Source organism: Myotis davidii, unplaced genomic scaffold (genome assembly GCF_000327345.1).
Source record: "Myotis davidii unplaced genomic scaffold, ASM32734v1 scaffold341, whole genome shotgun sequence".
Lineage (NCBI taxonomy): Eukaryota > Metazoa > Chordata > Mammalia > Chiroptera > Vespertilionidae > Myotis > Myotis davidii.
In genome coordinates, this window is record NW_006291021.1 from 143,282 (window position 1) to 156,102 (window position 12,821).

The following is a 12,821-nucleotide window of genomic DNA, read 5'->3' on the forward strand; positions in this document are numbered from 1 at the left end:
GTGCGTCTCTCCCCATTTGCCCCTGTGTCCATTGATTGCCTGCGTTGGGCCGGGTCTCGGGGTGGTTCTATCCCTTATTATGTCTGTGTCTCTGGCTCTGACCCTCCCTGTCTCTGTGTCCCTCCCTGTCCTCCCGCTCCTCTCTCCCCTCTCCCTCCCTCTGTCTCTTGCTCTCACTTTCTGAACCTCTTTGTCACTTTATCTCCTTCCCCTCCTTGTCACTCCCACCCAGGTCCCCCCAGGGATCCCCTAAATCCAGTATTCCTGCAGAACCATCAGAGGACAGCCAGGCCTCAGCTGCCTTCTCCTCTGGAGCAAAACTCCCCAGTGGAACCCTGAGTGCCATACTCAGGGCGCCCCCCTCCATCTCCCAACTTCTCCGGGACCCTAGCCCTTCCTTGGCCTGCCCCCACCCACCCACCTAGACCGCTTCCTGTCAGGAGCCCCCCTGGACCCCACAAGCGGAAGGCTGGAGAGTCCAGGTAGAGAAATTCCCCTTGTAGGAAAAGGACACAAGTGAGACAGAGGAAATTCAAATTTCCCTTCACTCGGGCGGGGGTGGGAGGAGGAGCAGAGAAGCTGCCATAACTCAAAACCCAAAAGAGGAAGCAACCCTGGATTGAGAGATGGGAAGAAAGCCCTGCTCTGCCCAGACCAGCCGGGTGGACACTGGTCAGTCCTTGAGCTGCTCCAGGACCCAGTGGGAAGATGGACTGGGCAGTTGGTCTCAGGCCTCCGCCAGCAGGCCAGGAAATGCAGGGGGATTTGGGTATAGGATGCCACACTGGGCTCGAAGTTCTAGCATTGGGCCCTGCTGGGGAATTACAGAGAGAAAAACCATAATGATACTGGCTCAGGTTAATGCGAAGGTGCTAAATGCTTCCGTTATGTAAATGGTTTATAACGAAGACGTGTGGTGTCCAAACCAAGAGCGACAGCATCACCTATGCAAATTCTAGCACCTCCATCTATTGTCTATTGACACTCTGGGAACGGAAAAAGCCCAGTCGTCAGCCCAGCAATCGGGTGTTTGAATGAGCCAACCGGAAGATTCCGAGGTTTGCCCGAGTTGGAGAACCCACTGCCTTGGACCAACGTTGTTCCTTCACCCCTGCAGACCCTCTGACTGGAATGTTCTTTCTCCACATTGGCAGCCAGCCTCAGCTCCCACCATCCTTCTGGGTCTAGATGATGAACGGGGCATCAGCCTTTACTTTACTCTTCTGAAACCCCACTGCAGAGACAGTTCAGTGATTATTCTAAAACCCAAAACAAGCCGAAACCGGTTTGGCTCAGTGGATAGAGCGTCGGCCTGCGGACTGAAAGGTCCCAGGTTCGATTCCGGTCAAGGGCATGTACCTGGGTTGCGAGCACATCCCCAGTGGGGGGCGTGCAGGAGGCAGCTGATCAATGTTTCTCTCTCACCGATGTTTCTAACTCTCTATCTCTCTCCCTTCCTCTCTGTAAAAAATCAATAAAATATATTTAAAAAATAAAAAAATAAAAAAAATAATAAAACCCAAAACAAGATGGCTAGCCAGCAGGGTGGAAAGCCAAATATTATTTGCCTCTTGGAATTTCACCAGCACCATCCCCCAAAGTTCAGTTATTGGTGACTCCCGCCGCTGAAGGAGGGGGTGATGGGTGGCCACTAAAACAGAAGAGTTTACTGAAAGTCAGTTCCCAAAAGAGACATCAGTGTTTCTCCGGTTAACCAACAAATAAAAGGCCTCTTAAAGCGAGTGGAAACAAGCATTTATTTGAAATAAACAAGAATAGCTATTCGGGATGCACCAATTCAGGCAGAAAACCAGTCTTCCTCCCACTTAGGAGACAAAGGCAAGGGGTATTTATGAGAAGGGAAGGGGGACAGTTACATCAATAGGCGGAAGGCATTTCTATTGGTACATTTAACAGTGTTGTTAACGCTAAACAGTGTGTTTAATTTTTAGTCCAGTAAGTCATTCTATCTGCTTTCTTTTTAAAATATATTTTTATTGATTTCAGAGAGGAAAGGAGTGGGAAAGAGAGAAATATCAAATGATGGAAGAGAATCATTGATCAGCTGCCTCCTGCGTGCCCTCCACTGGGGATCGAGCCTGAAACCCAGGCATGTGCCCGGACTGGGATTCAAAGAACCTTGACCTCCTGGTTCATAGGTCAACGCTCAACCACTAAGCCACACCAGCCAGGCTATACCTGCTTTCTTTACAAACAGTTTTTTGGGGGGAAACAAGGCTTCTTAAGCCCAGCCCCAAGATTATTTGGCCCTTTTTTTTAACTTTCCAAAGGTTTGAGACATAAGATGTGCACGGAAGTCTCTCTAACATGGCAGCTCCAGCTCCATTTTGAAATAGATCCTTTTTTTTTTTTTGACACTTCTCATCGAGGTGGGAAAGTATCTGTTTTCTTTTGTCCTCCAAAGCGCGGAAATAGCAGTGTTTCTGGTCAGAGGAACAGCAGTTATCGACCGAAAACATCTCTCTGAACACAGGACTATTGAGCAAACCTGTGAACCTGAATGCAGGCGCTAAAACTTCCCCACCACAGCCCTCGCCCCGCTCAGCATCGGGACCCAGAAGATGGGACGCTGACAGACCCATCTCTGAGGAATCTGACCGACCAGGAAGAAAGCTTTAAACATGCTGAGGCCACAGCGCCCTCCCCTCGATATCACTGCCCTGCTGAGAAGCCAATCTGTTTATTATTAACCCCTTGCCCACAGCGGGCGGCAGACAAAGATTGCCTAAGCTGACAAAAAGAACAAAAAGAGGAATTCAGAGGACTCCAAAGGTCACCATCTCAGACAACCCAAATGAAAGTGCCCCTCCCTCAGCCCTGTTGCATCACCCACCAAATTTCCTTACTAGCGCTTTCTGCCATCTAGAATATTCTTATTTACTTGCTTACTATTACTTTTTCCACAAAAGTGTTATCTCCTGAAGAGGAGCATCTTCAACGGCTAGTTTCCAGTCTACCTCTAGTGCCTAGAGAATGACAAGCCTCAGTAATATTTATGGAATGAGTGAGTAAGTTAATGAGTTACAGCAATTAACAGCATCAGCTCTAGAGATCAACAAATGACAGTCTGAAAACTATGAATTTTTTGTTGGATTGTCTTTTGTTTTTAAGTGGCTGGTAAAAGTCAAAAGAATAAGCCTATTTCCTGACATACAAATGATATGAAATTCAAATGTCAGTGTCCACAAATAAACTTCATTGGCACACAGCCACACTCCTTCATTTACATATTGCCTGATGGCAGCTTTTGCAATACTACAGCAGAGCTGAGTAGCTGTGACAGAGACTGGCCCACAAAGCCAATATTTACTCTCTCTGGACCATTTTCGAAAAATATTGGCCGCCTCAGCTCTCAAATTTCTTGCTGAGCCTTATTTTTTCACATCTGTTAAGTGAGAACAATAGTGGATCTCAAAGGGCAGTGGGGAGCTTGCTGTAGGCAGTGACAGGCACTTTGCGAGAATTCAGAAAAGGTGAGGAGCGGTCATGCTCGCGGCATCTTTTCGGCAGCTCTGGCACACCATCATCCCAAGATGTGGATGCAGAAACTGACCTCACAAGTTGAAGTCACTCAACCAAAGAGGCACAGTGAGTGTTCTGAAACCCTTTTCCACACAGAGGGGCTTAGTATGGCTCTGTTCACTCCCTCCAGGGAGGGGAAACGAAGTCTGGCAGCCTGGGGAAGGCTCAGGCCGCAGCCAGGGAGCACCATGACGTGCAGCTGTGGTTGGGACATCTGAGCCAGGCAGCCCCACCCACCATGGAGCTGTGGGCATTACCTTCCTAACACCTCTGTGCTCAGCTGTCTCCCTGAGGTGAGCGTGGGCCCATTTTCCTCATCGCTAGGGGTAGGGCCTGAATCCTCATGCTCAACAATCATAGAGCTCAAGGGAGGGATGGGGCAGGAAGTCGTTGAAGGGGGAGCCCCCATCTTCTACCTCTGAGGCCCAACAAACAGGCACCTACTCCAAGAGGTGTGCCTTGATTTTTTTCTAGAAAACTTCATTTCCTTTTCTCTGGGTTTCCCATTGTCCCCATCCCCTGGATGTGGCCTCGCCCAATGTCAACTTTACTGTCCTGGATCCTCTGTGTCCCCCAGGGCAGAGGCCAAGCCTAACAGAGGATGGTAGTGATGTTTGCTGAGTGAGTGTACAAGCTAGTGAGCAAAGGACCAAATTGGGGGGCAGGGGATGTGAATTGAGACAAAGAGAAAGGGGAAAGGAAAGAATTCAATGAGGCCTGTGAGAGTGGTAACATGTGCTGAAGGAGAAAAGAGGTACAGAGAGGGGAATTACTTTGCCCACGTTAGTCAAGTCTCTCAAAAAGCTGGGTCCTAGATAGGCCGGGAAAACACAGGGCCAGCACACGTGCATACCTGTCGTGTTGTGTAAATGTTGCAAGGCATGGTGATGCAAAACACTGAAGCTTCGCCCTAGCTCAGCCGTAGACAAACTACAGCCCGCGGGCCGGATCCGGCCCGTTTGAAATAAATAAAACTAAAAAAAAAAAAAAAAAAAAAACCCTACCCTTTTATGTAATGATGTTTACTTTGAATTTATATTAGTTCACACAAACACTCCATCCATGCTTTTGTTCCGGCCCTCCGGTCCAGTTTAAGAACCCATTGTGGCCCTCGAGTCAAAAAGTTTGCCCACTCTTGCCCTAGCTGGTTTGGCTCAGTGGATAGAGTGTTGGCCTGCGGGCTGAAGGGTCCTGTGTTTGGTTCTGGTCAAGGGTACATGGCCAGGTTGCGGGCTTGATCCCCAGTAGGGGGCGTGCAGGAGGCAGCCAATCAATGATTCTCTCTCCTCATTGATGTTTCTATCTCTCTCCTCCCTCTCCCTTCCTCTCTGAAATAATAAAAATATACTTTTTAAAAAACAAACACTGGCCGAAACCGGTTTGGCTCAGTGGATAGAGCGTCGGCCTGCGGACTCAAGGGTCCCAGGTTCGATTCCGGTCAAAGGCATGTACCTGGGCTGCGAGCACATCTCCAGTGGAGGATGTGCAGGAGGCAGCTGATTGATGTTTCTCTCTCATTGATGTTTCTGGCTCTCTATCTCTCTCCCTTCCTCTCTGTAAAAAATCAATAAAATATATTTTAAAAAAATAAAAAATAAAACTCATCTCCCAGGAGAACTCCTTCTTGGGGTTCATAAATGAATAAAAAAAATAAAATAAAATAAACAAACACTGAAGCTTTGTGGAGTTGGGGTGCATCCCAAGCTACTTTGGACTTGTGTGTTTCCAATGTGATGTTTCGTATTCAGAGATAAGGAAAGGGGGCTCCATGTGTTCACAGATGTGTTTCTAATTGAGAAACAACAAATAGCACAAGATCCAAACTGTGGGGCTTCAAATCCCAGCTCTGCCTCTTGCTAGTTGTATGATTTTGAGCAAATTCTTTCACCTCTCTGTTCCTTGCTTTTCCTATCTGGGAAGTGTGGCTAACAATAGTGACCACCTCACAGGATTATTGTCAAGAATAGGGAATCAGAACAACAAAGTGACAACAAATACATATCTATCAACAAGTGAATCAAAAAACCTGATGAACAGAATAAACTGGTGAATGTAATAGAATCAGGAGCATGGAAATGGAGCAGACTGACAATTCTTGGGGGAAAGGGGGCTGTAGGGGGGTGCGGGAAGAGATTAGACAAAGATCTTACATGTATGTGTGCAGTACCTATGGACGCGGACAGTGGGGTGGCGAGGGCCTGGGGTGGCGTGGGAACCAGGCGGAGGGGAGCTATGGGGGAAAAAAGAGGGACATCTGTAATAATCTGAACAATAAAAATTAAAACAAACAAACAAAAGAACAGAAAAAAACAACAGGGAATCAAAAAAAAAAAAAGCAATAGGGAATCAATAGCATTTGGCATACAGTAGGCATCATGATTGCCGATGGGGCTGACAGTCTGGTAGCTCTATATGATTGTATGCAGGGGTTGATCTTGTGAATGAACAACCAGGATCCAAAAACTAGTGTGGACATCTATTGCAAAGATGTTCTGATGAAAATAGCCAAAACAATAATCGAAAGTGAAATTGGTTATTGTTTGAAAATCAGTTCAGTAATCACAGGTGTGAAGGTTGAGTCATCTCTTTGGGGCTAACAGAAATCTCTAAGGGTTAAAAAATAAAGTGCTACATGCAAAATGTGGGGTTTGTTTCAGAGCAGAGGTACATTTGCGGAGTGCATTTCTGGAAGGTATAAAAGAAATGTGGGATTTGGGCTGAGAGAATTTGGGCCTTTTGCTGTATGTGCTTTCACCCACTTGCATTTTCCATGTGCTACTGTTTGTTTTGGGGTTTCTGTATTAACCATGGAATAGTGGTCAAGTACACACACACACACAAAGAAAGAAACCAGTGGCCTGAATGCTTTGGAAGGGAAAATTTAGCCCCAGTGACATCAAAGACAGGAAATGGTGTTTCCCTGGTAAGGACAGAGTAATATAGAGATGGGGAACACCCAGGCAGACCAGAGCAGGGCCCCAGGGACCCCTAAGAGGGGCCCCTTGTGAGAAGCCAGCTCATTCTGCTGGGAAGCAAGCCAGCCTGCCCTCGGAAGGAAGTCTCAGCTGGGCTACCACCTGGAAGGGACTCTCCAACTTTCCCAGAGGCAACTGCCACTAAGACAGGTACAAGACACCCCTATTGCAGTTATACAAATGAAACAGACACACACAGAGACCTACACAAATTCTCTCTCTCTCTCTCTCTCTCTCTCTCTCACACACACACACACACACACACACAAATCTACACACACATCTGGACACATACCTATAATTATAGACACACAGGAGCAGCCACCAAAGCTAGCCCACAAGCACACACAGGGACATATCTCATCAAGCACAGGGAGAACAGAGCAGTCGCACACACTATCACACACACACCAAAACAGACATGGAGCTACACAAAACGGGCACACACTGAGACAGATGCCCAGAGACAATAATAGATACACAAGAGCAGACACACAAGCTAGCCACCAGCAGACACAAGGACACACTCATGGCCATGGTCACATATACCCACTAAAGCAAAGCCTCAGAGGGACTCAAACACTCTGGGGTGGGCGGAGACACAGCAGGCAAATCTGCAGAGACCAGCAAAAGACACAAAATGCAAGGTAACACAACCCAAGGAACCCAGGCCTTTCCCACAGTAGAGACCCAGGCTCCATCCTTCAAACCGCCCAAGATCCTCCACCTTCTAAAAGGAATCCAGGCTCTCCTTCTGAGTGCCCATCCCGCCCTCGAAGAACCTCGGGGTCCCTTTTCTTTCTTTCTTTTTTCTTTTTTTTTTTTTTTTTTTTGAGAGAGAGAAGATGTTTATTAAAGCTGGGGACCGCTGGGGGCTTGGTGTAGAAGCAACAGGAGAGAGCCTAGCAATACTCCGCTCTGGGAAAAAGCCTGGCAGTGCTCTGCTTTGGCTAGAAATGTTATAGGAAAGAAGTGAGCCACGGTGGGCTGCTTTTAGCTCACAGCAAAGACAGAGAAAAGGGGGCCTTGGAAACAGGTTCAGGGGGGAAGCCCCGGATGAGCTACTGCCGCCTGTTTCTCCCCTGGTTGCAAGTTTTGTGGGGGCCCTTAGAGCTTAGGAGAGAAAAGCAAAGATGCACGCCTGGGAGGGAAGAAAAGCCTGGGCGTGCTCCAGAGAGAGCCGGTTCCGGGTTCCTTTTCTCATCAGCAGCGCCCAGTGTAGGCCGCGGGCGCCCCCTGGTGGACCAGGAGCTTCAGTCCAGAGCTGCACGGATTTGGCGAGGAGAGGGCGTCTAGAGGGCGTCTGAAAGGAGGAAAAGATGCATCTGGGGTCTCCCGCCTCAAATCCAAGGCCTGCAGAGGAAGGAGAGTGGGGTGAGGGAACAGCGGACGGTCCGGGGCCGGGAAAGGCAGGGTCCTTGACGCTAAATAGAGCTGAGTTTAGCAGGAGCGGGACAGAAGACCCTCACCCGCCCCTACTCCACGCCGCTCCAGGTCCCGCCGGGCTCCTGCTGGGCTGGAACCCGAGAAGACAAAGTGAGACCAGAGGCGGGTTCCCATTGGTCCGCGCCCGACCAATGAGGCGCAGAGAGGGCACCCGGTAGGGCGGGGCGATCGTTGACTCAGAGGGAAGGATTCCGTCCCGCCCAGCAATGGATCTCAGCCAGCAAATGACCACCAAGGAATCGCCCTAGATGTGGCCTCTCCAGCATAGAGTTATCGCCAACTCCGACGTCACTTTGACCCGCAGGATCCTGAAAAAGGTGGGCCCGCCCCTTCCAGGGTTGACCCGGGTCCCCCCAAGCCCTGCCCACTCCCCCGTCCCGCTCATTTTCCGTCATTATAGCTAAGCCCCGCCCACTTTGCCAACCCTCTCCTCCCCCCTCCCCCCCAGTACCACCCACTTCCCCGTCATTCTCCCTGGGCCCTGCCCACCTCCCCGGTCAGGTGCCTCTTGCTCACGCTCCTGCCTCACCCACTTTTCTATTTTTCTTGGTCCAGCACCCCCTCTCCCCAGGCTCCGCCCTTCCATGGACTCCTGTCTAAAATCCTCCCTCCTTCCTTGGGTTCCACCTCTCCAGAGCCCAGTGCCTGCTCCCCAGGCCGAGCCTTCAATCCATCCCCAACCCTAATCTGACTTCCCTGGGGACCTAGCGGCCGGTGGGTCTGACCATTTCGTCTCATTCCTTTAGGCTCCTCCCCTTGTGCGCCGCCCTATCTTCTTCCAGGCCCCACCCACACTATCAAGACCTTTTTTTGTCAAGTTCCTGGTGTGGGATGGAGCCTCCTAGCTAATGGACAGAGAGAGGCCTCAGTTTCCCCAGCCCTGCCCTTCCAAGGGAAAGCCCCTTCCTCTTGGCCGTCTAACTACCGCCCTGCAGAGGGACCCTGCCCCTGCCCACGTGGTCTGCACCAGCCCAGCCCGCCTCTTCCCGCGGTAGCCCCGCGAGGCTCTAATACCAGTCCGAGGCTCTAATACCAGTCCGGGTGGCAGCGCCCCCCTACACACACCCCACACCCACAGTCGATAAATTTATCACACAGGGTGTTAATGGGCCTTGCCCGACATGGTGATCTGGTTACCAGTGCCTGTGGCTGAGGAACCCCCGCAGATCAGTCCCGTCCCATTCCCTGCCACACTCCACCGCCAAGATGTTGGTGCTGTGGACATGCTATGTCTGCTGCTGGGTGAGCCTCCTTCCTCCCCTCCCTCCCCCTACCCCCAGCTTTGAGACACCCGTGAGGCCGTGGAGGGGTCTGTCTGCCTGTCTTTCTGTCTTATCCAAGGGCGGCTAGACTGGAGACTGTGGTGTGTCTTCACATCTGTGCATTCATCAGCGTATTTCTGGGATGTCTGGGTCAGCGTGTGTTTGTGTGAATGGGAGAGAAAGGGATTGTACACAAAAGTGACTTCTGTGTGTTTACCTGTCTTCCTGGGTCTGGATGCTGGGGTCAGCAGCTGGCTGTGGGTTTTTTTCTTTTTTTCAGTCTCATGATTTTATCTTCTCCCTTCAACCATTTTTGTCTTTTTGTTTTTTCATACTGTTTTATTTAGTGTATGTCTTTTTATATTGAATGTATTGGGGTGATATTGGTTAATAAAATTACAATAGGTTTCAGGTGTATAATTCTGTAACACATCTGCTGTATGACTCTTTGAGTTGCATATCTGGTTCCATCTATGTGTCTGGGGGTTGTCTGTTTTATATGTGTATTCATGTGAATGTATGATTCCATATTTGTGCTCATGCATGTGTATTTCTGTGTGTGCATACAACTAGGTCTGGCTGTGTATGTACAGGGTGTAGAGTGTATCTGTGACTCCATGTGTGTGCGTGTGTGTGTTTGGGTCTGTGTTGTGTGTTGTGTTGTATTGGCTTGGGGGAGGTATGGTTACTGTGTCCTATGCTTACACTTGGTCTATGGGAGCCTTTTCATGCATCTGGGTTGGGAGTGGATCCAATGGTATTTGCGTAGTTAAGTGTGTGTCTGGGTCTATATGGACCTATGTGTGTTGTGAGTATATTGTTACATTTTGTGACTATGTGTGTATATCCTAGTGGGCAAAGTTAGTGACTAAAGCCCCCTTGCTGGGGAGGAGAGTCCAGGCTGGGACACTTTGAGCTTCCAGCCCAGGAAGGGAGTTGGGAGCTGTGAGCAGCTGGGTTCCAACTGCCTAGCTCCACCAATCTACAGTGGGCGAGAGAATGACAGGGTCAAAAGAAGGGTGGCAGGCCTGGAGGTAGGCTCATAAGAGTGCATGGGCCTAACAGAGAGCCTGGCACCTGCTGGAGACAGGCCCCCTGCCCTTCCTGACCTTAAGATGGTGGGGTCAGGGGCCTGGACCCTGCTCACACACATTCACACCAATATCTCCTAGATCAAGCATGTCAACGTCACGGCCTGCGGACCACATGCGGCCCACAATGAATATTTTTGCGTCCCAGCCAATATAACAGTATGTAAGAGACGTTTTAATAAAAATTTTGTAACTTAATTTTTACAATATCCTGTTACACATAATTACTAATAACGAACTACAACATTCTCTAATGACTGATTACTATAATCATGCATTCATTTCCCTTACGTGTCTTACACGCAGGCGCACCATTTCTCCCCACTAATACTAACAGCGAATATTTTAGCAGCCGATTGCCACGTCATTAGTCTTAGACTGACTTGTTTGGTGTGAGCAACAGGAAATATTTCGCTTATGGAGGACAAGAAAAATAGCTTTATTTGCATTACACTTAATAATTTGTGCAGTTATTCAGTGTCTGTTACGTTAATGTTCAAGAAAAAATATTGCCCTAAACGGTTTGGCTCAGTGGAGAGAGCGTCAGCCTGTGGACTGAAGAGTCCCAGGTTCGATTCCAGTCAAGGGTATGTACCGTGAGTTGCAGGCACATCACCAGTAGGGGTGTATTTATTTCAGCCCTTTGTATTCAGCATGTCTCTATCGAAATAAACCTACGTTTCTATGAAGATTGAAGCTTTTGGTTTTTTGCGGCCCACATAAATTTAAACCTTGTGTATTTGGCCCATATTAGCCTTTGAGTTTGACATGCTTGTCTTAGATCAACCAGCCACAGAGCCATAGAGATAGGCATGAACACACACACAGATCCCAGACATGGATGTGTGGGTTGTGCACACTCCAGCACAACCCACACATCCATGAACACATGCATAATCTTACATACACTGATATCACAAAAAAGAGCATATATACCCACACATGCACCTATGTGCACCACAAACACCTATTCACAATATACATACACATGAGGCATGACGTGTGCACATACCAAGTCATGTGTATCTGCATTCATGTAGATCCCCAAGCACACAGGTGTGCATGCCAGAACAAACCACACACTTCCAAAAATACGTGGCCACATAGTCTCCTACACACCAAAAAAGACACAAGAAAGTTCACACCAATTTACGGCTACATAGAATTACACATTCACCAGGAAACATACATCTACATATATTCATACAGCCACACTAGGAAACAGACATGCTCAGAGACATAACTCTTGTAGCAGGTGACACAGACATAGATATCCATAAGCACCTACACACACACACACACACACACACACACAGATGCATAGACATGCACACTGCCACAATCATCCACACATACATCAGGACTGACACAGAAAAAGTGAACCCTTGTCCCCTCATTATCCTAACTCCTTACCTACCTCATTCACAGGATCTGCCTGTGAAAGGTGCCTGGGGTTCTCTCCACCTCTGGCCTTCTGGCCAGACCACTCCCCCTACCTTCCCACCATGTCCATATTGTGGAGACGTAGGGAGGACAAACTAACCCAGAATGCCTAAGGAGAGTAAGCTCAAGTGACCTGTCCCTGAGTAGGGTCTTGTCTGCCCGCTGCAGTCAGCATTCCCACCCAGCTGAGTGAGAGCAGTTTGCTGGTACCCCACATCCGGGTCATCTTTGCAATGAAACCACCATCACATGCACCCTGGTGGTTCATTACATTGTTGAGGACTCAGCACTCATTACCATGGTCTTCTCATCTCCATCTGCATGGTAAGGGGCCGGCCACTTTCACCCCATGCAGCAGTGAGGTGCCACAGGCAAGCTTCAGCCCTTTTTCTGGCAAAGTGGGGAACCCCACCCATTACAGGCCTAAGGCAGGAGGAAGTGCCACCTCTTTTCCTAATGAAATGGGGAATCTTGCTGCTCGGTGGCATAGAAGAAATCTTTTCCCCGAGGAAAAGGTAAGGCTCACCCCTTGCTGACACAGAAGAGGGGAAATGCCAGCCTCTCAGCCTTGGGCATGCAACAAGAGCATCCCCTCTCCTCCAGTGAACAAAGAAGTCCACCTCTTACATGCATAAAACAGGAAGCAATCCTGCCCGCTTTGGGGGAGTTGGGAAATATTCCCCTTTCAAACAGAGGGAACATCCTGCCTCTTTCTTGTGGTAAAAAGGGAAGTCCTCCCATTTTCAGTCATTCAGGAGGTCTATCCTTTTCTCCTGGTGTAATAGGAAGTCCTGCTCCTTTCGGATAGGTGACAGGAAACCCTGCCTACGCCTGACATAAACTAGGCGCCATCCAACCCTTTTCCTGGGTAACAGGAAGTCCCACCTCTTTCAGATTTGGAACTCCTGCCCCTGTCTGAGGTAAAATAGGAGGATGTCCCACCCCTTTTCTTGAAATGGGGAGCCATGCCTCTTGCTTTAGTAAAATAGGAAATCTGCCCATTTCAGGGACAGGGGTGGGAGAAGGCCCCAGTGTGCTGTGTGTGTGTGTGTGTGTGTGTG

The 12,821-nt window shown here is 49.0% G+C and overlaps 1 protein-coding gene across 3 annotated transcripts in view; it reads left to right on the forward strand.

Annotated features, from left to right (window-relative positions):
• Positions 1-7,508: 7,508 nt before the first annotated feature.
• LOC102752848 (phospholipid phosphatase 1) overlaps positions 7,509-12,821 on the forward strand; it is a 6,763-nt gene continuing 1,450 nt past the window's right edge. The window contains exons 1-2 of one of the 3 annotated variants that reach the window (XR_001513928.1): positions 7,509-8,281; positions 9,063-9,206. Coding sequence is in view for 1 of the 3 variants with exons in the window: in XM_015564276.1 (XP_015419762.1) it covers positions 8,213-8,281; positions 9,105-9,206 (171 nt within the window). In the remaining 2 variants the exon portion in view is untranslated. Of the gene's footprint in view, positions 8,282-9,011; positions 9,207-11,928; positions 12,681-12,821 lie in introns of those variants that run through there. The other 2 variants (XM_015564276.1, XR_001513927.1) reach the window with 2 other exon arrangements.